Genomic DNA, 24,086 nt, shown 5'->3' on the forward strand with positions numbered 1-24,086 from the left:
AGATTTGACTGAAGAAATGTAGGAGAAAGTATTAGACCTGGTGCCAAAGCAACCCATCTCTGCCAGAGATTCATACCTAGGGTATATCTTACTCCTGATAAACTTACCAAAATAAAGCTTGGGGTGTTGGACCCGTGCACTGAATGTCTATGTGATGTTGGTACTTATTATCAGGTCTTCTGGGCTTTCCTGTGATACAAGGATTTAGATGTGAGATACTTCAATGTATGGATTGATGACTTGTCCTGCTGAATATATTTTAAGCCAGCCTGTGCATGTTAGGTATAACAAAAACAATGAATATACACACTCATGCCAAACTATGTTATCTTTAAATGTTCTATTATGCTAAAAAAACAATACTACTCTAGTGTAAAGCTGGCCATAGACGCAAAGATCCGATTGTTCGAATCCTCAAACTATCAGACTTCCCAATCTCCCGACCTGCCACTAACCTTCAGTTTAAATAAAGTACAAAAGAACAGATCAGCGATGTTCTGCCCCTGACAGCAATCGCACGAAAGTTATGTCCGACAAAGCTGGTGACAGTCTCCCACTGAAAATCGTCCGATCCGCAATGCAGAGATATTATCAGCAGCTGACAGAAAACTTTTAACTTGTCCAATCGACTGAACGACCGATCTCCATGGGACAAAAAATGTCAGGACTCTCCACAACCGGTCCAAAATCGTACGAATCGAGGATTCGTATGATGGGATCTTTGCATCTATGGCCAGCATAAGTCTGTTGCTCCCCTCTCAATTGGTTTCTGGAAAAAACAATATAATGACAAAGGAGAAGCAAACCCAAAAGTTAAAAAACTCCTACCCCTACCGTAAATAGACCCCCCTCCCTCCAGCATAAATGTTACCCCGTGCAAATGCCCCTAACTTTTTACTAACCCCTCGGTGCAAATTCAGGCATCTGAGTTCACGGGTGCCATCTTCAGCCGCTTTGGTAATATTCGGAATGAGACCAGAGATTCTGCAATTTTCGTGAGTTTTGACTCATGCGAAGTTGTCGCGAAACAGAAATTTGCTCCAACTGCGCATGCACCGCAGGTCTCATTCCTAAGATCTCCGGCGAGAAGAAGATGACGCCTGTGAACTCCGCTGGACAGAATCTGTACGGAGGGGTAAGTAAAAAGTTATGGGCATTTGCCCAGGGTAACACTTAGGCTGGGGGGAGGGGGGGTCTATGTAAGGTAGGGTTTTTTTTAACTTTTTGGTTTTCTTCTCCTTTAAGGTGGCCATAGACTTAACAATTACGATCTTTCTTGGAAAAGATCTTTCCAAGAAAGACCGTTCGTTTCTATACAAACATGTAGAGCTGAATCGTCACATATACAGGTAGAAACAATAGAATTCTACTAACCATGGATGATTGGGCAAAGGCATCGAGCAAAATTTTCCGTCCAGCTCGATCGACAAGCCGACTGATATCCAAGTCCTATGCCGATATCGGTCGGCTCGTTTCCCACCATACACCCACTGAATATCGTATGAGAATTTGTTTCGTATGATATTATCTGTGCGTCTATGGCCACCTTTTCTCTCCAAACAGAAGCTTGTGTAATTGGCGGGGGGGGGGGGGTTTGCCCTGCCAAATTTGAAACAATATGGGGGGGAGCTGGACCTACAACACTGACCTAGATGCACTGTCACTACTTAACTTAACTTTCTTCGCAGGTTAATATCAGATTTCTTTTCTCTCTTTCCTTTTGTTAATCTATATGTTTATACTATTTGAAAAACATTAAATGAAAACAATGCAAGACCTTTTTGCGATAAGCCTTTTATTTAAAAAAAAAAAAAAAAAAAAGACCAGTTTGCCATTAAATTATTCATGCCTGATATTCAAATAAAAGATTTACAAACCTTTTGCTCTACAGAGAATAGGAAGAAATTGGTTGGAAAGTAAACCTGGTGGACAGGATTGACAATAACTGAAGAAAATGAGCAGATTTCCATTTACAAGAAAATAAAATAAACAGTTTAATTTAAACATTTATCTGCATAGGTTTACTCATATAGTTCCTTAACACGTAAACTATAAGGTAACAAATATAATAAATTATAGGATATTGGAATGAGACACAAATGCACAATGATACTTACAAATATGTAAGTAATAAAGCAGATTATTTCTGGTGAGAATTACTCTTATCCATTGGATGAAAGCCTATCCAACATAATGTCACATTGCAATTTTCTCTACTACAGGACCAATGTATCATTTTATTTTTAAAGCCATTATTAAAAAGCCAATACAAAATATGAACCCTTGCCCAACTTTCCTTGCTACTTTCATAAGGAACATAGCTGGCAGAATATTGTTATAGATATTTATGGGGTTCAATGCCTATGTGTATGCAAGCCCCACTGTCATTTCAGATGATTAAATACTTGTGAGTAATGTGCAATCAAGTCAATTGGAATGAATCTTCCTGGACATGGGACCTTGAAACTAGTCTGTAACTCTTTCACGACATCCTACAGTGTAGCAACATTGCATGCAAACGTAAATGTCCTATATTTTGATTAAGCATAAATCCTCACTTACTGACTTGTATTCCTCTTTGGCCATATCCTTATCTTAGGAAACGCATATCTTTTAGATCCCATTATACAGTTAATATACACTGCTGTATACTTCAGATATACTGATGAAGAAGACAGAATATGATATTTTATGGACAAGCTGATAATTTGGACACTACTAGGTGGGGAAAGCTAAGTCTTTAGCCAACACCAGCTAACCATTTTTGTATACCGTCTAATACTCAATACAAATACGAGTATATTATAGTAAAACATCCCCATGTAAACACCAAGGCCTCAACTGTAGAGGTCAGAATGCATCAGCTGATTTTTTAGCTAAATTACCAAAGCTGAGTTTGTTGTAAAATTTTGCAGATGAACGAATAGAAAAAAATTGTAGCCCCTTTGTTTGCTTTCAAAACTATACAAAAATACAGGGATAAAAACCCTTGTTGTTCAGAAGGTGGTTATTTTGCTGGCTTCTCGAACACCACTTAGGTAAGCGCCAGTTACAGTTTGTGGGAAATGACGATTTGTGGCCTGTTTGAAAAAAGGGAGAAACAACTGGCATGAATGTTAAAGCATTTATTGGATTATATGCATAGAGTTCATCATGAGTTAAATAAAAATGAATGTGATATTTTTTACCCTCAGCCATCATGGTTGTTGAATTCATATACAGTGATTACACATTTTAAAAGTGCATATGTATTTAAAAGCAGGTCAGTCACACGCTTATTGTCATAGAAATTGCCAAGTGCCAAGCAAGTGATGTCCTACAATGTGGCCTGCAATTATATCGGGCATGCTGGGGGTCATATACATTTATTGGAGGGTCAGGTGCATTTGAACAGCCCTGCAATAGTGGGAGTCTAAGTGAACGGTCTTGGAACTCATATAGTAAAAAGTGGCCACCACATGGTGCATTAGCTACAAGTAACATGTCAGATTTAGATAATCTTACCTCGCCAGCAAAGAAAATTTTGCCTTGTATATCCTCTGCTAGGATGTCATAAGCTTCCCCACTTCCACCAGTCTTCACAAAACTGTAAGCCATATGTGCCCATGGGTCTTTTGCCCAGTGTGTGACAAAGTATTTGATTGGCGTTGGTACCTCCTGCATTTTTAGAAAGACACTGTAAGTAAACTGTCTATATGTAAATGTATGTATGTACTGTCTATATGTAAATTGCTTTTTCCTAAAACACACTGCTTTATTTACCAACAATAAATGGTCACTAATTAGAATAAACAGATATCACGCACTAGTATTTTAAAGGAGAAACAAACCCTTAATAGAAAAAAACACTACCCCCTAACATATATAGACCCCCTCCCTCCTCTCCCCCCAGCCTAGCTGACCCCCGGGCAAATGCTACGAACTCTTTACTTACCCCTCTGTGCAGATTCTTTCCAGCGGAGTTCACAGATGCCATCTTCTTCTCTTCAGTAATCTTCGAATTGAGACCGGCGAATTGGCTCAAGTTGAGTTGGAACAATTTTCTGTTCCGTGACAACTGCACATGTGACTAAACTCGAGAAAATTGACGAAGCGATGGTCTCATTCCGAAGATTACTGAAGCGGCTGAAGATGGCACCAGTGAACTCCAGTGGACAGAATCTGGGGTAAGTAAAGAGTTATGGGCATTTTCCCGGGGGGCAGCTAGGCTAGGGGGATGGGGGGTCTATGTAGGGTAGGGTTTTTTTTTATTAAGGGTTTGTTTCTCCTTTAAGCAATAGTGGCCTGAAAATCAAATGAAAACAAACTTATGGGTAACATGCATATGGGTTAAGTTATTGGCACTTTGAACAGAAAGATAAAAAACTACATGCTGATGTTATAAGAGAACCCTGAAATTTGGATCCACAACATGTATAAATATCACAGTCTTTTCTTTTTCTAAATACTTTATATTCACATTAAATATATTATGTATCACATAATCTTTTACATTTGTTTTACCTGTTCTTTGAAGAGCTCTCTAAGGATCACCATACACTGTTTCACCACTTGTTTATCATCCAAGTCTTGTATAGAAGTCGCAGCATCACCAGTAATGACAGACATCAAGACAGCATGTTTGCCCTGTCATTAAAATGGAGTAAAATTACTAAGTATTAAGGCAATGAAGTAGCAAATCAAAGAACATGGATTTTAAACACTTGCAGATGGCTCATTACTAACCCACTAGCTGTGTTGCCAACTCAAACCAAGGTATGGTCACCTTTACTGGAGTGGTTAAATCATATAATGTTGGGAGTTTTTCTTGTGTTCTTGCCAGTAGGAAATGTGGTACATGGGTGGGGGATCAAAAGAAATTCTTACATGTATTATTTTATATTTACACACACCTCTCTATATGCTTAGAGTTGGGGGTACGTTACACAGGTTTTTGATGGTTTCCGTACAATGAACAAATGTGTATTATAGTTTGTTTTTTTTTCTCCCAACCTAACATCAGTATGTATCTGGGTCGATCCAAATGTCTAGACTAGGCAAGAACAGGTGCCAAAATATTACACCAACACAATACTGTGGTAACATCTGTCTGAAAAAGTCACTGTAGTGTTAAAATACATAATGTACAGAGCAGCACCCTTGCTATATACAGTTTGAAATCACCATCTAAACAATATTGACCAAGAACTTTACAATTACTTTATCTTCTTGTTTGCAATTTACTTTAAATTTGCATTTAGTTGTCTCAAAGACATTAGTACTTTTATACTGCTAATTCCCTGCATTTGGTTCAGCAACTCACTATCAGATTCCCAATGGGTAATTAAATGTGCAGGTGATGTCTCCATTGAGATGCCACACTTAATAAATATTTTTGCCAACATTGTTCATACCTGTGGGTCCATATCATAGAACACTCCAAAGAGCCCACGTTTACTACAGTTTGGTGGGATATGGCCAAAGAAATCAGCTCCTTGGATTTTATTATCCCAGAACCTATACGGAAACTGCAAGGCAATCTGCAAAAGAACAACAAAGTTACAGACTTGAATTTTAAGGTCCAGTGAAGGAAAAACTAAATGCAGAAATGTGTAATAAGTGAACTGATCTCTACTTGCTGCTGTGTACTTATTGGGTAAACACATACCCAAGAAAATAGGGCATTTAAACTATTGTTACTGGAAAAGTAATTATTTTGCAAAGTGCTGCCAACCTTGGTTGGACTTTGCAAAAGGTGGACATCCCTTTTAGGGTCAGGGCACACGCTCAGATTCGGGAGATTAGTCGCCAGGTGACAAATCTCCTCTTCTTCGGGGCGACTAATCACCCCAAACTGCCAACCTGCGGCTAGAATGTAATTCGCCAGCGGGATGGCACTCGGAGCACTTCATTTTCCGAAGTCGCCCGAAATGTCCTCGTGAGGCAAACAATCGCCCTGAATCTGAGCGTGTGCCCTGACCCTTAAGGTTTCATGGGTGGATCTCTTAGTGTTTTTTATTTTGGATAACCTTTCTTTAAAGAAAAACATTTGCATAAGCAAGGTTAAATAATGTGTTGCTCTTGGGTTTTTCTGAAACAATGTTTTGACAAAAAAATATTAAATAGAAAGTACCTTACCTTTTCAATGACTCCTGCACCTAAGCTGTGAATGGCTTTGACCTTTTTCTCTGACAGAGGAGGGTTAAACTGAATGGCTCCTTTCTGTAGCAGAGCCAAGGGTACTGTAACCAAAGCCTGCAGAGAAATCAGCATTAACTAAAAAATGTGTCAGATATGGAAAAAGCTAAGTTAAGGTGTGCCTTATTAAAGGCCCGACAGATTGGTGAGGACAACCCTTATGTCATTATCCATTAAAAAAACACCACCCCAACCCATCAGTCACCACCTAATAATAAGGCTAATTATAACCAAAAGTCTTGAAAACTGTCAGTGCAAGAGATGATCATTGGCCTGAGCACTGGATGAAGACCCCATGGGAGCGGGGGGCACAAGTCTGCTTCTGTTTTACAGGGGGCCCAAACCTGCTTCCAATTTACAGGGGGCCCATAAAAAAAGATTTGCAGGGGAGCAAAAATGAGACAGATTTTGAGATTGAAAAAAATGCAGCAACTCACTCTTACTGCTGTATGCCCAGGGCTAGGACACGCTGGGAGATTTTCGGCACTCTAAATGCAGTATTTTTAAGTAGCCCAAATGGTGCCAAAGTTTCCAAAAACATGCCCAATGACTGGCATTGGTTGAGTAGGATTACATGTCAGACAGACTGACACATTTTCAGGCAAAAATCTCCAGCTTAGAGCAAAATTTGTCAATGCTGGTCTTTTTTTTTTATCAACTTGTTTTTATTAAAGATCAGGCATCTATATCAATGGAATACAGTTAGACCTTCCAGAGGTCATAAATGAGAAGCAGGACATTATTGAATAGTATATACATGCACTGCAAAGGTAGGGAGTGAGAAAGAGAAATAAAAAATAAAAAATAAACAAATAAGCAAAGAACAGTTGCTCTGAAATAGTAAGTCACGAAAAACAAAACATTTCCAATGCGGGTCTTTTAAGATAATCGTCACAAATACAATACATTTTACCATAAACAATTCTTGGAGGCTCTTTGTAGCAGAGACTTACTACAGGACAATGTTCAGTGCCAAATCTCTACATGACAGAGCAAAAGCTGGGACATATTTAGATTATAACCTTTTGTGCAGTAAATGTCTGCCCATCCGCTGCAGTAATATGAACTTCTTGGCTAGTATAATCTACACTTCTGATCTGTGTGAAAAAAGAAAAAGGATTATAAATACCCGGTAATAATTTACTTTGAGAGACTATTGTGAATAAAAGCAACACAAAGGTGATCAATAAAAAGGGCAACCATTTGGGAATTTCAGCCTTGAAAACAAGTTGCGGGTAAAACTTGGGTAAAATGTATGATAAAGCAGTAGAAAAGTGACTGTAGGACTGGCCAGACCAGGGATGACTTTGACATAGAAGGCCAGCTTAAATATAGTGCAATACATGAATAAACATATATTTTATTTTTTGTTTACTGGGAGGGAATTTTTAGAAGCTTAACGCACAAAATATCTCAATGTCCCATACATTTTGATAATGGTTTGAGTGCAGAGAACCTCTTGTATTTGTCTGCATGAATCTTGTGGTCATAGCCTCATTAAACCCCAGCCTAACAGTTTAAAATTTTTTGCTATAGTTTTTTCCTAAGGACATGTTCCTCAGCACACACTATGTTCTGTAAAAAGATGAGGATCTACTGGAGGCATGTTGGGAGGCAGAAATCTTCAATGCTAAGAGCTTTGGCCCTGGGCTGGTAAAAAGCTTAAAACACAAGGTATGGCATGTCTAGACTAATTATTTGTTGAGTTTTAGTTCTCCTTTAAATATACAGGCTCAATTTAGCCACATACAGAAACTTTTAACATTACTAAAACTCACAGGTGTCTTCAGGCGGATATCAAGTCCTTCTGCAAGTTTGTCAATGATCACAGAGTATCCAGCATTTAACATTGTGTGGTCTCCTGCAAATTGGGCAAAAAATTCATTGTGGTCCCATGATCGAGCAGATACCTATGGAAAGATATAAAAAAAGATAGGCAAATCTTAAAATGTGCATATTTAAGACCATATCAGCTACAGTTTGTATTGTATGCTCCAAAATATTTCCCCTCTCTCACTCCATGAAGTTGGTAGCATGATCGTGTTTTCAACTGGAAACAAAAGTAAAAATCTCAATTTAAAAGGACACTCTTGGTCAATGATCAGCGCCAGGTACCAGAAGGTAATACAGCCAGACATGGCACCCACCAGCCCTTCTATGCTGCTCTTTATTTTACAGTCAGGTATTTGAAATGGGTCTACTATCAGGAGTGTAGATGGATCAGGTGGGACTGGAGGTCTCTGCAGGGCCCCGCAACAGACAAATTACATATATTTTTTTAATTTCTTAATTTTTGAGCAAGAACCTATGAAAAGGCATGCTTGTCATCACACAATTCCCATTTCCGGAAAGGAGTGGCAATGTCAAGCAGTCTGTATCAATTTGGCAATGCATTTTAACATAGGAATTTTCTCGGCTGTTGAAATACCAGGCTGGCTGCTGGAGTTGCTCATAGCCAACAATACCATTAAACATCTATAAATATGCTACATGCAGACAAAAGAGTAGCATACCCCCTTATTTCTAGTGCTTTATCTAGAGGGGAGTGACAAGTGACAGGATCATTTTCAGTAGTTTTGTGGCAATGTGATTCTATTTACACAGGGAGTTTTCACAGCAAGATCCACTTGGTAGCAGAATGCAGAATCTAATAAATGAGAAAATATACCTCCTTTTTGTCTGACATGAGCTCAATCAGTTGGGATTATGTAGAAAAGGTACATAAAAACTACCTGAACTTTCATAAATCAATATAAATGTAATATCATACCTGATTTCACAGACAGAAAGGAAACCAAGATTAATTATTTCTCAACATCCCTTAGGGTCATAATGTAATGCAACAGCTCCCTCACTCCATTCTGAAGTGATGGGTTTAACTCCCACTGCTTTCCATAGTGGGTGATGCACAGATTCTCTGGAAAGCAGAGGGACTTCAAGTCCCAGAATCCATCGCTTCACAACAGGTGAGAGGGGGGAACTGGTCCTTGCAGCACACAAGGACTATCATTTCCTGTATATCTGACAGGTCAGATAGAGTTTATGAAATTTTCTGCAAAAGCTTAACTGAATGAACTCACACATATTTTCAATAAAACTTGTAGGGGGTCTTAACAGTCCAGAAATGATTACAAATATAGCTATCTTCAGTATCAAACCTGTAAGTGTTCTTACATAGAAACCAATCATTCTAACACAGATAATTCTATAATATGTTCTTTATATCAATACACTGCCTAACCCACAAGTACACCTAACAAGCTACTCTAGATGCAAGTCCTTGGCAGGTTGCAAACTCTTTCCAATTTAACAATGTCCTGCCTATTTGTCAACACTTGGGAAATACCCATCATCACTACAGTATTGTTCTCAATGTATTCAATATGTCAGGTATTCCTAATAGAACCAGGTGTAACTATATAAGCAGTGCACATTCTGATATCTCCATCAACTGATTAACGTAACAACAAATAGGCACTGAGTGATATAGGTCTGTGGTTGTGTTAAACATATTTTTACCGTTAATAGATGAAAAATTAATCTAATCTAGATATATCCTATGTGTTAAATAGTAAGGGTGCCACCACATTTTAATATCTACCTTACCAAAAACAGCAGCATGGCATCAAGTATTTATATTTGCAGTCACACACACACACAAAGAAGGAATGCTCTATGAAAACATCAAGCTACTTAAACGAGATATGTATGTGTTTCTGTCTGATCTATGTGGAATTGCATGAAAACTTGATAACACATTTTACACTTGCCTTATGGAGGTTGCTGCCACAAGCATATTCCAGATTGCCCAGATGAAACTGTAATACCTTTTCCTCCACATCTGCAAACTGGATTCCTGATTCCTGAGTAAAGGCTTTGCAAATTTCCTGTATTTTTTCTAGAGATAAGAAATACATGGGTAGAACAAAATCTGCATTTCTGACTTGAGGCTGTGCAAAGATTTGCTCCAACAAAAAAAACACTAGTATATCATGGCCACAATACCTCCTAGTGGTACATCCTGATTCTGAGTCTTATCTTTCCTCCATTCTGCAACAACATCTAATATGGCATTAAAATGAAAGTCCATGCGTTTGTCAATTGCTGGGTCCGTTAGCCTCCCTCCTTCCTCAATCAGATCACATTTTTCTCGTAGTTTCCTCATTTTAATCCCAATCTTTATCAAACAAAATGATGAAAGCAGTTAGAGAAATATGATTTGGCATCACTCAGTGGGTTAAAATCAGCAACAGGCAGGAAAAAATCTGAAGGAATAGAACATATTGGCATACAAAACAAGATGGGGTAAAATTCAGATGGTTTAATTGATAATGACGATAGTACTTCAAGTTTTACAGATTGTTAGTAAATAAAAAAAAAAGATTGGGAAAATGTACTCAGGTTAATGCTTGATAAAAAAACTTTTAAATGTTCATTTAAAATGTCTGTAGTGAATTGCTTTGCTTTAGAAAGGCCAAATATTCTGTATCCTCTCTTCTTACAGAGGAATTACAACTGTTTCCAGGGCTATTGGTGCACTTTTAGCAAAAGCAGCGATATCCCAACCCAAAGGAGGAACACCTTTCATGCATTAAATGACCACTAAATCAACCCACGGCTGGAAATTTCTGGCTGGCTTGATGACGTTTAGATCAGGGCACTGTGGATGACATTAATCTGTTGCAGGATTCCTTGTTCTTTATGAATTTGGCTGAGTTTTTGGGATCAATCTAATGTATCTAATGTATCACTGATGATATTGCAAGATGGATATATATTTGCCTCAATTGCTCAACTCCATTTGCAAAAGTGCATCTCAAAACCTGCAATGAACCTCCACAATGTTTTACTGTTGCCTGTGGGCATTTATCTAGGTAGCATTCTCCAGCCCTTCCATGAAAAAAATGCCTTCTGTTGATGCAAATTTGGCTCAACGGTCCAGACCACCTGCTGTCATATTTCTGCACCCCAATCCTTATGGTTTATGTTCACAGCTCAAACGTTTTACATCAATGTCTTGCAATGAAGATCACTTCTGACTAGAATTATCCAGAATGTAGTTTGCTGTACCCATGATTTCTGTTGGTCATCTTACAATTTCAAAAAGAAGCACTTTGTTCCGGTCATTAACCTTGCCACTTTGTTGCTCTGAAGAAAAGCCTGGACAGCACATCTGGAAATACCTGTCTGCATGAGTTAGACCTTGCTGCTGATGCTGGATGAATTGATCCTATGCTCACATTAGCCATGGTGTAAAATATAAAAGCTAAGCCACCACATCTACTGTGACCTCACATTTTTAGCATCATTAATATGTTGTTTAAGGACATTCAGAGATCTTATTGCATAAATTCACTTTTTGTAAATTGATTGGAGTATATTAAATACTAATGTAAACAAACAACCTTTCTCTAGTTATGTTAATCCTCTTGTTGCTAACATTTGAACTGCAGAAAAACAACAATTTTCTGATAGGGCTACATTACTAGGACTTCTAGTGTTATATGTGTAATTTGGACCTTTAAAAGTACCAGAGTACTGCATCTATTACAATTTATTCATGCATTTCCTGTTTCTAGAAGCAATTCTAGTCAGTAAAATGAACCAAAATGCTACAAGCTTTATGTTTTTGTACAGACTCTGGAATGGCAGTTAGACGTCAGCAGTGTTTTCTAATTTCTAAATGGACACTGTTACCAAAGAAACCCACTTGCTCACACATTATCGCTATGGGGTTGTTGATGCAGCCATTAACAATTTGGGCTCCTTTTCCAACACTGAGTCCTTTGAATGACTTTTCATCCCAAACACGCCCTCCAATCCTATCTCTGGCTTCAACAACGACGACCTATGAACAAAAACAATATAAAAATAATACTTATTTTATTACCTACAACTTAATCAACTTAACACTATTATGCAGTTTCTAGTCTGAAAACATTGCAATTAGTTTTTTATGGTACTCTTAGAACAAACCCAAAAGTCATCATAAATACCTCAAGTACCAAAGCCTTGAACTTTTTTTTTTACATGGCTTGAAAGAACCAAAGTCAGCCAGATGACAGCCTAGAAATCATATACACAGAGGCATTTACAACTAAAGATACACATTTGTTGCTGCTAGTGGTAGATGGTTATTAAGAGGTTTCATTGTCAACAAGACTTGCCATGCTGGTAATAATGAAGCATATATAGGGATGTGGATAAATGTCTTTTTTTTATTAAAAAGTATGCCCCCACTTGTAGCACTTCCTCAAATTATATAGTCAAAGCTAACATTTAAAAAGTAGTTTATTTTAATACAAGAATAGGCAGAGTCAGATTCAAGTGCCCCTATGTTAAATGTTAATAATGTACCTGGGGCAATTTAGACATTATTGTCATACACTGAATGATGCTGTTCTGGCAACATCCCTTTGTCACTGGAGAAACCAAATACATTCCTGGCAATAGCCAGTTCCACAAATAGAGCCAGATAAATGATGGAAGCACAACAATATCTCAGAGAAGTCTATTGTTGTAGATCTTCTCAGAACTTCTCATCTGAAGCAAAGACACTTGACTAGCAAATACTTTGTTCTAGCCTTACAGTAAAACCTCTATTTTACATTCCAGGATTTTAAGGTTTCCCTGTACTGACAATGCTTTCACTGTCCCATACTGGAGTTTTTTACTCACTGGATTCTACGTTGTACACTGGAAAATGTAAAATCAGGGTTCTACTGTACTTCCTCATAGTATATACTAATCTCTTAAAAAAAAATTGGGGGAATATAGAAATGTTTTAAAGAACATTATATACCGGTAAACACTTAAACGACTGTCTAACCTTGATCCCAAAATTATGTAGCTGCCGAGCAGCTGCCAATCCAGCAGGGCCTGCCCCAATCACTATAACAGATTTCTGAAAGAAAAAAAATTAAATCTTAAAATACGAATTGTTGCATTCAAAATGCAACACTGATAAAAAAATACAGTGGTGTGAAAAACTATTTGCCCCCTTCCTGATTTCTTATTCTTTTGCATGTTTGTCACACAAAATGTTTCTGATCATCAAACACATTTAACTATTAGTCAAAGATAACACAAGTAAACACAAAATGCAGTTTTTAAATGAGGGTTTTTATTATTTAGGGAGAAAAGAAATCCAAACCTGTGTGAAAAATTAATTGCCCCCTAAACCTAATAACTGGTTGGGCCACCCTTAGCAGCAATAACTGCAATCAAGCGTTTGCGATAACTTGCAACGAGTCTTTTACAGCGCTCTGGAGGAATTTTGGCCCACTCATCTTTGCAGAATTGTTGTAATTCAGCTTTATTTGAGGGTTTTCTAGCATGAACCGCCTTTTTAAGGTCATGCCACAACATCTCAATAGGATTCAGGTCAGGACTTTGACTAGGCCACTCCAAAGTCTTCATTTTGTTTTTCTTCAGCCATTCAGAGGTGGATTTGTTGGTGTGTTTTGGGTCATTGTCCTGCTGCAGCACCCAAGATCGCTTCAGCTTGAGTTTACGAACAGATGGCCGGACATTCTCCTTCAGGATTTTTTGGTAGACAGTACAATTCATGGTTCCATCTATCACAGCAAGTCTTCCAGGTCCTGAAGCAGCAAAACAACCCCAGACCATCACACTACCACCACCATGAAAAAGGGCATATGCTGTCCGAAACATGTTGTGTGGATAATAAATTTGCACACCAGCAGTAACTCTGCTTCAGCGTCCTGTTTGTTCTCAACTCTTGTGAAATTATATTACTAAAATTTGGTGCTGGGACGGAGCACCAGTGAGACAGCTATAGGACCGGCTATACTCTCCACCGTGTATATATCTATTATTTGTGACTACCACCACCATATTTTACTGTTGGTATGATGTTCTTTTTCTGAAATGCTGTGTTACTTTTACGCCAGATGTAACGGGACGCGCACCTTCCAAAAAGTTAAACTTTTGTCTCGTCGGTCCACAAGGTATTTTCCCAAAAGTCATGGCAATCATTGAGATGTTTTTTAGCAAAATTGAGACGAGCCTTAATGTTCTTTTTGCTTAAAAGTGGTTTGCGCCTTGGAAATCTGCCATGCAGGCCGTTTTTGCCCAGTCTCTTTCTTATGGTGGAGTCGTGAACACTGACCTTAATTGAGGCAAGTGAGGCCTGCAGTTCTTTAGATGTTGTCCTGGGGTCTTTTGTGGCCTCTCGGATGAGTTGTCTCTGCGCTCTTGGGGTAATTTTGGTCGGCCGGCCACTCCTGGGAAGGTTCACCACTGTTAAGAAGAATTTCACCGGCACACAGGAATTGTAGTAGCAGGGCAAGCCCTTGCAATTTTATTATGCAGTAGTGCAACGTTTCGGGGTCACGCCCCTTTGTCAAGCATGCTTGACAAAGGGGCGTAACCCCGAAACGTTGCACTACTGCATAATAAAATTGCAAGGGCTTGCCCTGCTACTACAATTCCTGTGTGCCGGTGAAATTCTTCTTACCCTTGTTGTGAGGCTGCCGATTCCTCTATCACTGGGCACCAGGATAAGAACCTTTGGGAGTGTGTGGTGTGCGGCTTCTCCATATTCTATTGGAAGGTTCACCACTGTTCCATGTTTTTGCCATTTGTGGATAATGGCTCTCACTGTGGTTCGCTGGAGTCCCAAAGCTTTAGAAATGGCTTTATAACCTTTGAAATTGAACTCAGGTGTGATAAACCACAGTTAAGTTATTTTTTAACAAGGGGGGCAATCACTTTTTCACACAGGCCCATGTCGATTTGGAGTTTTTTTTCTCCCATAATAACGTAAACCTTCATTTAAAAACTGCATTTTGTGTTCAATTATGTTATCTTTGACTAATAGTTAACGGTTTTTGATGAGCAGAAACATTTAAGTGTGACAAACATGCAAAAGAATAAGAAATCAGGAAGGGGGCAAATAGTTTTTCACACTACTGTATATGTATTTTTGAGAATTGAATGAAAAACACACAACAAAGAAGTTGTTACGGTGCAGCTCTACTGAGATGCTAGTTAGGAAACTAAACAAACATGTAGATTTGACTCCACCAGTTACTAGACAAGTCATACAATTATCTGCTTGATTTTGGGATGCAATAGCAGAACAGACCAAGTTCCTCTAAAATACCAAAGGATGTGGCCTCAATGTCAAGGAAATGCTGGGGCACTAACATTTTGAAGAATTTACATTTCTAAAAATAATGTCCAAGCCAACCTCAGTAAATTTCACATCCTTTGAGCCAGATCTGGGAAAAAAAAATATTTCTTTTAGAAAAATATTTATTTCAGGTTTATGCCTTCTGTCCAATTTGTGCTATTGCTGCCCGAAATTCTATTCCATGCTCACGTGTCAGCCAAAATAAAAGTCTGACTTTTATTTTGGCTGAATTGCAAGACCACTACTTGGGGGTTCCCTAATAATGTTGGCAAGGACCATAACACCAGGACTGGTTCAACCTCCATGAGGATGTAGATCTGTTCCTTGCCTTGTATGAAATGTTACAGAATAACAGGTAATACAGCTGTTCTGCCATTTTGGAGCAACATATAGAATCAATGTTAGAATCAACAGTCAATTCAAAATCTGATGGAAAAAAAAAGATTGCAAGTATAACCTACATTGTGGTATTCCTTTGGAAGGAGGTACTGGCCTGGTGAGACAGATAAAACTCCAGTGTTAACCAGACCTTTTCTGGTCATGAAATACAAAATCCTTTCCATCTCCTGCACACATCTGATTCGAACCAGACCCCGCACCATTATATGATGAGCACAAATCTGTGCAGTAAGCACTTCCTGTCACGAGAAAATAACAAAACAAACATGTTTTGAAAAATGTTTGCTTGCTTTAACATTCCTGAAGATAAAACATGCAAAAAATAATCTTAATTAAAAGTACTAGAAAGGAAACTAAAACCCAATTAAGACCTGCTATATGATGTAGCTCCTGATCAAAGCTACTGCACATGACTATAATGAAAAGTCGCCTGCGCTAAAGCACACGCATCGCTATGTTTTCCGTAGTCGCCAAAAGTTGCCTCACGAGGAAACTTCAGGTGACTTCGGAAAACGAAGCGCCGCGTGTGCTTTAGCGCAGGCGAATTTTCATTATAGCGGATGGGAAGACAGGCAGAGGCAGTTTGGGGAGATTGTTGCCCAGAAGAAGAGGCGATTAGTCGCCAGGCGACAAAATCTCCCCGAATCTCCTCGTGTGAACTAACCCTAAAACTACAAACTCTCTGCACGTTTGTAATTACAGGACGTAAGGATTTTATTCTTTAGAAAGGCATCAACATGAACCAGTTCAGACACTTTGGGTCCAGCTGGACCTTGAAACTTTCAAGAAGGTACAGAACTTTGACATATAGGGACAGGACAATGCTGTTAAAACATCAGTCTGTTATGGATACCTTTAATCAACCATTCTTTCCCAAGAACTGCTGTTGCCTGTCCAATACCCCTTTGCTGGGCTGTTGTAGGGAAATGCAGTTAGTAGCTGCATCCCTTAATTTGTCCTTCGAAAAAAAAACTATTCCCCTCAGTTCTCATTTTAATGAGAGATTCCTGAATGGAATACAAGGGATTTGACCCAGTGAAAGCCATCTCCATTTCAGCATTTCTATCAGTGCTCTTTACAATGCCACTAGATGCACTTTGTTTATGCAGGCTTCACACAATGTGGAGTGCATTCAGGATCATTTAGAAATATGCTAACACATTAAAATCCTCATTGGATGCTGCAGCTATTCTTTAAGCAACTTTCAGCCTTTCTGACCATTAATGGTAGTGCATTTAGCCCAGCCTTATGATCAGATCTCCAACCTTAGAAATGTATTCTCTCTCTGTGTAACTGATTAAATAGATATAAAGATGTCTAGACTGATTCCTATTTCAGGACAATTATCTGTTTGGAGTTTTTATTTCCTTCTCACACTAAGCCAAAAAGCTCTGCCATCCGTTGCCTCCTCTTGAATTTCAAGTTTCAAACATATCTGCCAGTAGGGCATTACCCACATTGGATTTAGATCTTTAAGTGTCAAACAACATATGAGGCAGTAACAATCGAGTGGATGTCTCTTAAAAGCTAAAGGAAGATGCCAAGAGAAGGATCTGTAATAAGAAAATCACTATTCTGAGAGGTCTGGTGTCTCAAAACAGCATTTGAAGCTCCACTTGAACCAAAAAAAAGACTGTCACTAGTTACATAGTTACATAGTTAAATTGGGTTGAAAAAAGACAAAGTCCATCAAGTTCAACCCCTCCAAATGAAAACCCAGCATCCATACACATACCCCTCCCTACTTTTAAATTCTATATACCCATACCTATACTAACTATAGAGTTTAGTATCACAATAGCCTTTGATATTATGTCTGTCCAAAAAATCATCCAAGCCATTCTTAAAGGCATTAACTGAATCAGCCATCACAACATCACCCGGCAGTGCATTCCACAACCTCACTGTCCTGACTGTGAAGAACCCCCTATGTTGCTTCAAATGAAAGTTCTTTTCTTCTAGTCTAAAGGGGTGGCCTCTGGTACGGTGATCCACTTTATGGGTAAAAAGGTCCCCTGCTATTTGTCTATAATGTCCTCTAATGTACTTGTAAAGTGTAATCATGTCCCCTCACAAGCGCCTTTTTTCCAGAGAAAACAACCCCAACCTTGACAGTCTCCCCTCATAATTTAAGTCTTCCGTCCCTCTAACCAATTTAGTTGCACGTCTCTGCACTCTCTCCAGCTCATTTATATCCCTCTTAAGGACTGGAGTCCAAAACTGCACTGCATACTCCAGATGAGGCCTTACCAGGGACCTATAAAGAGGCATAATTATGTTTTCATCCCTTGAGTTAATGCCCTTTTTTATGCAAGACAGAACTTTATTTGCTTTAGTAGCCACAGAATGACACTGCCCAGAATTAGACAACGTGTTATCTACAAAGACCCCTAGATCCTTTTCATTTAAGGAAACTCCCAACACATTGCCATTTAGTGTATAACTTGCATTTATATTATTTTTGCCAAAGTGCATAACCTTGCATTTATCAACATTGAACCTCATATGACTTCCTATGTGCTTGTTCAAACTGTATGTGTACATGAGTACACCAGCAGTAATCTTAGGACACGTTACAGATTGGTATCTTAAAATGACAACCACTGCAGTCAAGAAAGAGTGAGCAGCAGGAGACAGGTAGCACCTCTGCATAGCCTTTAGCCCAGTTTTCTTTACTTCACCATCCTGAAAATGATATATATGTCATATGGAGTCACAAAGGAACAGTCAAAGAAATAAGGTACTTGACATGATAAAGTTTGCAGAAGTTTTTTCACCTCATTTGTTTGATTCTCTAAAAAACAGCCATCTACTTATAGCATGGACTATGTTTAAAAATGTAAAAATTGGGATACGTTTGATTAGAAAGCAGACTACCGTGACACTGTCAAAAACAACCACACATTTTAGGAAGTTTACAATGATATTGGACATAAATGACCAAGAAATAGCAGCAATAAGGCAATTTCCACCGGTTTACAGCTGTGTGGGTAAAAATGATTTCTTACCTTGCAATTGATGTGCCATAGGGCCAGTATTAGGTTCCTTAAAGCCAAATACATGGTTGGATCTCTGGAATACTCTGGAAACTCATAGAGCTCATCCAATTCCATTACATCTGGCCTGACACAAAGAGCTTTCCCGCATTCATTGGGCTGGTAAAAAGGCTGGAAGTATGGGTTAATACCGGAAGCTAAAAACAAACAAAATAAAAAAGATTTGAGAGAACTCTTCCATAGGAGGCTCCACTTTAAACTAAGATTCAATTACATTTATTTTCCACTACCAAGAGCTGGGAAAATTGGTACAGGTATGGGACCTGTTATCCAGAATGCTTGGGACCTGGGATTTTCTGGATAACAGATCATCAAATAAACTAAATAGGATTGTTTTATTCCAATACGGATTAATTATAGCTCAGTTGGGATCAACAGAGAAAAAGGCAATCATTTTGAAAATTTGGGATTATTTGCATAAAATGGAGTCTATGGGAGACAGCATTTCCGTAATTCAGAGCTTTATGGCTAACAGATCCCATACCTGTACCACAGCCTGTGCTTAACCTAAGCACATTGTCACTAACCCAGTTGAAGTTGGGAAAACTAGAAAAATGCATTTAAATAAATAAAATGAACTGTATCTACTTAATGAACTCCTAAGATCACCTAACTGAAACAAGCTTACACCATTAAAATTTCTGCACAGCGGAAAAAAACTGGCACTTTGCAAAATTGGCTGAACCTTTGTTCCTGTATGTAGTTAGATTTAAATAGGTTGTTCACCTTCTAAAACACTTTTTTTCAGTACAGTTGTTTTCAGATGGTTAACCACAATGTCTTTAAAATTTAAGTTAAAAGTTTAACGTTTCTGTCTCTGGAGTGCCAGTCTAACAGTACAGTATTCCAGGTGCAGATTCTGAACTGTTACAATTTGCTACGTTATCCAATACATTTCTCCGTAGCATTTGTGGTATGTTAGTAACCACTGTATCAATTTTAACAGCTGCCGTAATTGAAACTCAGGGATTCTGCTCAGCAGGGCCTAAGATAAAAACTGTATTGACTTATTTTCAGTTAAGAACAATTTACAGAGTTGGTGACACCTGCTTCTAGAGCTGCATTAGAAAGACATAAAAATTTAAAAAATTTAAACTTTAAAGTAAACTGCAATTATGGTATTATGGTAACATTTTTCCTTGCAAAAATAATATAGTTCTTACCTGCAGCATTGCCAGAAGCAGCTCTGGATTGCTCAAATTTCCCTGAATGGTCTTCACGATGTAAACGATTAGTGCTGGTGCAGGATGGACTCATGCCTACACAGTCTGGGTAGTAGGCAGCCAACAAAGCAGCAGAAGGACTGTCCTTCAATAATGGAGGTAGAATGAGCATGGAATACCATGACTGAGTAGACACTTCAGAAACTCTCTGCCGGTAAAAGCAAAAACATATATTATTGTACATTTAGCTGGAAAGTGGATACAGGCATGTGATATGTTTTCCAAAATGCTTGGGACCTGTGGTTTTCCAAACCCCAAATCTACTACAAAAACATTTAAATGTTAATCAAACCCACTAGGATTGTTTTGCCTCCAATAAGGAAAAATTATATCTTAGTTGGGATCAAGTACAAACTACTGGTTTAGTATTACAGAGAAAAGGAAATCATATTTGATTTATTTTATTAAAATGGAGTCTAGGGGGTATATTTTTCAAAGAGTGAAGTTAATAGTGAAATTCCGCCACTCTCCATTTATTTCTCTGGGATTTTTATAGGCGTATTTATCAAAGGGTGAACTTTCACCCATTGATAAATACGCCTTTCAAAATCCCATAGAAATTAATTGAGAGCTGCGGAATTTCACTCTAGTGGCGGAACTTCACTCTTTGATAAATTTACCCCTATGGGAGATGGCCTTCTGGAGCTTTCTGGATAACAGATCACATACAGCGAACAAAATCTTCATGAACAATGTTATTGGTATTATGATTTTGCAGGCACTGCTTCCATAAAACAATATTTATGTAATGTCTTGGCAACAATTGTGAACCAGACTAGGCTAAATGTTGCTAGGCACAAATTTTGTACCAAACACAAATTCAGTAACGATCTGTATTTTTTTTTTTAAGAAGCACAGAACGCAAACTAGCTAGGCAAAGCAATTAGAGCTTAAAACTTTGCATGCCAATTTGTAACAGGTGTGACAAAAAGTTATGATTAAACAATGAAAAACATGAAATCCGGAAATGTCACTGGTTCTTTGTAATTTTAGTGTCAGTGTTTCGGATTATATGATCTAAGAATCTTGCTACTAGTGGCCTCAAATCAGGTGCTTATTCCTGGCATGGAGGCAAGTTTGAGTTGCATAAAAACCAGGTTTATGGCGAAACGAAGTTTCCTGTAGGCTGCCAGTCCACATAGGGCTACCAAATAGCCAATCACATCCTTTACTTGCCCCCCCAAGAACATTTTTCATGCTTGTGTTTCTCCCCAAATCTTTTTACATTTGAGTGTGGCTCACGGGTAAAAGATGTTGAGGACCTCTGATCTAAGGCATGATATAAGGTATAAAAATAAATTTTGCCGGCTCTAATCCCTGTAACTTCCCTTAAATTTATTCAAAAGCGCAACACTGCTCAAAAATCTATAGTGCCGAAACAAAACATTGAACTGTAGCTCACCAAATTGGAGAGTTGACCTGGGTGTAAAAACCTCAGGTCCGACACTTGGAGTTGATCAATTGAACTTTAAATACATTGAAGTCAGCAACAATCGCACTCACCAAATCCGGCAAATGGCCTGGGTGCCGTGACCCGAACCCGTAGCTTAAGCGAAGTATAGCATCAAAAATTGTACACACAATCCAGTGGCCAACCGGTGAGGATAAAATCGAAGCTTTATTCCATTCTGTTAAAAGTTACACGTCCTTAGGACGTCCTTGGAATTAAGCTTCGATTTTATCCTCACCGGTTGGCTGAAGGAGTGCGTGTACAATTTTTGATGATATAAGGTATGCAAAGTATAAAGTGGAGGGCCACAAATCCAGGCAAACAGCTGCTGATATAAAGTAATATTTTATAGAATTTCCGAGAGATAAACAAATGCATAATTGTGTTATCTCACATCATCCATGGAAGAAAACTAAAAATCACAAAAAAGCCAAGTTATAGTTTTAGGTGATTGCAGCCATCAGTCACAAATATCCTTTTAACTCACCAAGTCTTCTGGCATGGAGCACTGATCTGACCCGTCAGCCTGAAAGCACAGTATTAAAAAGGAAAAATCAGTTTGCAGCAAAGACCAGAAAAAGACATAAGACTGTCAATATATTTTCTAAATATTTAATGTTACAACTATTGTATTATGGCCCAATATGTTTCATTTACAGACGTCTCAAATTCCAGGTGATTACTATTTCATTATAAAAAATGAAATGCACCCAAAAAATTTAATTTTACCCTTTTTATGCATGCTGAGCAGATTTAAAGAGAAAGTACTTTCACAGCTACATTTTCACAGCAGGTTGCTCCTCAGACGGGTCTTCATATTGCAGCTACTATTTAGCCAATTTAGCCCCCCACTCTGATGTCCAGATCATGCAAAGATCCTTGGTTGGTGCCCTTGGTTAACAAGTGTATATTTTTATGTATGACCAGCTAAAGAGAACTGTTCAGGGCTAAACTGCCTTCATTGTATCTTGCTCAAGATTTACCAAGGCAGGGAAAAATTACCTTCCACTTATGTTAAAGGTGTTGTTCACCTTTGAGATAACTTTTAGTATGATGTTGATAGTGATATTCTGAGATAAATTGCAATTGGTTGCTAGGGAGCAAATTACCCTAGCAACCACACATTGATTTGAATGAGGGACTGGAATATGAATAGGAGATGCCTAAATAAAAATTAAGTACTAAAGAGTAGCAGTAACAACACATTTGCAGACTTAAGATGGCCATACGCTAAGATACAGTTGTACGACACAAAGATTTGTAGGATTATCGGATTGTGTGTGTATTGTCTCTACATTTTTTGTACCATGGCGATCTGTCATTCAGTCCATTCAAACAGGTTAAAAGACTTATATTAGCTACTGATAAGATTTCTGCATGTATTGCCCATCTGAAAATATCAATGGGCGACTGTCACTACGATTTGTTGGACATAACTTTCATATGATTGCGGTCTGTCAAATGGCCAGAACATCGTTCGTTTTCCTACTTATTGTAATCTGAATGGTTAATGGTATATCATTAGACTGAACCGAACGAGCCCTTGTCACAAAGAATAAAATCTGTACGTCTATGGCTAGCATTTGTTTTTTATATGGGTCAGTGACCCCCCCATTTGAAAGCTGGAAAGAGTCAGAAGAAGGCAAATAATTCAAAAACGATATAAAAAGAAAAAAAATGAAGACCATTTGAAAAGAAATTACTTTGAATTTCGAATTTTTTTACTTCGAAAATTCCCTCTAATTCACTTCAACCATTAGTAAATCTGCCCCATAGAATATAAATGTCACAATATAAGGCTGATTAGTAATTAATACAGATACCAGTGCAACTAGTATCTGAATTTAATAAACAGCCCTGTAGCATCAGCTTACATTATAGATCAACTTAATTTTCTTCTTGATAATTGGTGACGACCCCTAAGCTTAGTTTCTCAGAGCCCACTGAGCATATGAGTGTTGCAGACACTTTCTAAGATGGTGAACCCTGTTACAAGTGTGAAGTCCTGGATCATTGCTGCTATTGACAAGCTGAAACTTTAGGCTGGTGCAATGAGTTCAGTATATAAAATACGGCATTTTTAGCCTCATTGATTTTTGGGGTTTAGTTCTCCTTTAAAGGTGAACTGCCCCTTTAATAACAAGTTATGGAACTAGTTCATTTTCAATACTTTATGAATCCCAGAGCTTCCTTAAGGAAGGTTTCACTTCACATCCGTGACGCTCATGGCAACAAATCAAATTATTGCTGTCATTTTCTGACCAATGCGGATTGCTATAGGCAACTGCATTTGTGCATTTTAGCTCCTATGTTTTTATTAGATCAAACTGTACAATTCATTGAAGCAGATTGAACCACAGACATCTGCATGCGGCCACCTTTAGCCTACACTTCCACCTAAGGAACATATCCAAAATACGATCATTTATCACCCAAGATGCTGCCAAAATTCTTATTCACTCTCTCGTCATATCACGTCTAGACTACTGTAACTCTCTTTTAATTGGCCTTCCCCTCCAGAGACTGTCACCCCTCCAGTCCATAATGAACACTGCTGCGAGGCTCATACACCTCAGCAACCGCTCCTCCTCTGCCTCGCCATTCTGTCAATCCCTGCACTGGCT

At 38.4% G+C, this 24,086-nt stretch overlaps 1 protein-coding gene across 4 annotated transcripts in view; it reads right to left on the reverse strand.

Annotated features, from left to right (window-relative positions):
- Positions 1-2,697: 2,697 nt before the first annotated feature.
- Positions 2,698-24,086, reverse strand: part of kdm1b.L (lysine (K)-specific demethylase 1B L homeolog) — a 29,360-nt gene continuing 7,971 nt past the window's right edge. For 2 of the 4 annotated variants that reach the window (XM_041566305.1, XM_041566306.1), the window contains exons 7-21: positions 21,950-21,988; positions 19,953-20,160; positions 18,742-18,926; positions 15,796-15,972; positions 12,980-13,081; positions 11,888-12,025; positions 10,183-10,354; positions 9,948-10,075; positions 7,956-8,087; positions 7,200-7,274; positions 6,118-6,234; positions 5,394-5,519; positions 4,504-4,626; positions 3,505-3,657; positions 2,698-3,080 (exon numbers count right to left, since the gene is read on the reverse strand). In XM_041566305.1, the coding sequence (XP_041422239.1) occupies positions 2,997-3,080; positions 3,505-3,657; positions 4,504-4,626; positions 5,394-5,519; positions 6,118-6,234; positions 7,200-7,274; positions 7,956-8,087; positions 9,948-10,075; positions 10,183-10,354; positions 11,888-12,025; positions 12,980-13,081; positions 15,796-15,972; positions 18,742-18,926; positions 19,953-20,160; positions 21,950-21,988 (1,959 nt within the window). In that variant the 3' untranslated portion in view covers positions 2,698-2,996. The remainder of the gene's footprint in view (positions 3,081-3,504; positions 3,658-4,503; positions 4,627-5,393; positions 5,520-6,117; positions 6,235-7,199; positions 7,275-7,955; positions 8,088-9,947; positions 10,076-10,182; positions 10,355-11,887; positions 12,026-12,979; positions 13,082-15,795; positions 15,973-18,741; positions 18,927-19,952; positions 20,161-21,949; positions 21,989-24,086) is intronic. The other 2 variants (XM_018267808.2, XM_018267810.2) reach the window with 2 other exon arrangements.

This window comes from Xenopus laevis, chromosome 6L, assembly GCF_017654675.1.
Source record: "Xenopus laevis strain J_2021 chromosome 6L, Xenopus_laevis_v10.1, whole genome shotgun sequence".
Classification (NCBI taxonomy): Eukaryota; Metazoa; Chordata; class Amphibia; order Anura; family Pipidae; genus Xenopus; species Xenopus laevis.